General features: G+C 48.1%; 1 protein-coding gene across 2 annotated transcripts in view; it reads left to right on the top strand.

Moving 5' to 3' along the window:
• Positions 1-1425, top strand: part of Lrrc23 (leucine rich repeat containing 23) — a 10211-nt gene that overhangs the window by 5802 nt on the left and 2984 nt on the right. For both annotated transcript variants that reach the window (XM_021191716.1, XM_029535441.1), the window contains exon 6: positions 327-463. In XM_021191716.1, coding sequence (XP_021047375.1) covers positions 327-463 — 137 coding nt within the window. The remainder of the gene's footprint in view (positions 1-326; positions 464-1425) is intronic.

The following is a 1425-nucleotide window of genomic DNA, read 5'->3' as shown; positions in this document are numbered from 1 at the left end:
TTTTTTTTTTTTTTTTTTTTTTTTGGTGGTGGGGGCAGAGCTATTTGAGATGGGGTCTAACACTGTCGTCCAGGCAGGCCTGGAGACTTTATGAGGTAGTCCAGGTTGGCTTCTACGCCATGACACTTTTCCTGCCTCTGTCTCCTGAATACTGGGATTTGGGGGATGGGCCACCACACCTACATCTGCACTTCTTCATTCTCTACATCACACCATCTGTCCCCACCCCCCTTCTCCATGCCCACGCTACTCAGATTTCTTCTTGACTTCATCCTTTTCTAATTCCCTCTCTCTGCTCCCCAATGTTACCATATGCCGGGATGTAGGCTCAAAACCTGCTGAAGAAGGTGGAGGGCCTGGAGAACCTGAGCACCTTGACCACCCTGCATCTTCGAGACAACCAGATTGAAACTTTGGATGGCTTCTCCCAGGAAATGAAGTCGCTGCAGTACCTCAACTTGAGGTATGGGTGTGCACCCTCTCTAAGACCCACCTCGCACCTGTCTATCACCAAGAGCAGCTTTAGTGTCCATGGGTCCTCACCTTGTCCTTCTGATCCTGCCCCCTGCTGTCCTTTTTTCTGCATTTGCCTCCAAGACCAACACAGGGATCTTCCTGGGAGCTCGAGATTCTTATATTAATTCAATCTGTAGTGGACAAGACTTTACTGTATTTAGTAGGGCATATTCAGGGTTTTAGGGATACCCAAAAGACTCAGAAGTAGTCTTTCTTTCTTTTCTTTTCTATTTTGTTTTGTTTTCTTTTATTTTTTTCTCAAAAAAAATTTTTTTTCTGTGTAACCCTGGCTATCCTGGAATTCACTTTGTAGACCAGGCTGGCTTTGAACTCAGAGATCCCCCTGCCTCTGCCTCCTGAGTCTGGGATTAAAGGCGTGCACCACCATTGTCCACCACTGCCAAGCTTCTTTTTCATTTTTAAATATAAGGGTCTCGCAATGTCCCAGGCTGGCCTCAGTCTCAGCCCCAATCTCCTGGATGCTGAGGTTAAAGGCCTCTGCCACTATGGCTATTTTTAAGTGATTCACAGTCTGACTCCAGGGTTCTTCTCCTGGCTGAATCCTATGTAAATGTGAAATGACTTCCTCCCTCTCCTAGGCCCCAGTTACCCTTTCCATTCCTTGTCTCTTTATTCCTGAACTGAGCACTACCTGAAAAGGATGGCCTTTAACCTATTATATTAAGCATAATATGTAGCCTAATAAAGGGTGGTGGCAGCACACACCTTTAATCTCAGAACTCAGGAGGCAGAGGCAGAGGCAGAGGCCAGAGAGGAGGCAGAGAGGAGGCAGAGAGGCAGAGAGGAGGCAGAGAGGAGGCAGAGAGGCAGAGAGAGGCAGAGAGGCAGAGAGGCAGAGAGGCAGAGAGGCAGAGAGGCAGAGAGGCAGAGAGGCAGAGAGGCAGAGAG

The sequence above is a fragment of the Mus pahari genome, chromosome 2 (genome assembly GCF_900095145.1).
Source record: "Mus pahari chromosome 2, PAHARI_EIJ_v1.1, whole genome shotgun sequence".
Taxonomy (NCBI): domain Eukaryota; kingdom Metazoa; phylum Chordata; class Mammalia; order Rodentia; family Muridae; genus Mus; species Mus pahari.
This window is presented reverse-complemented; position numbering and strand designations above follow the sequence as displayed.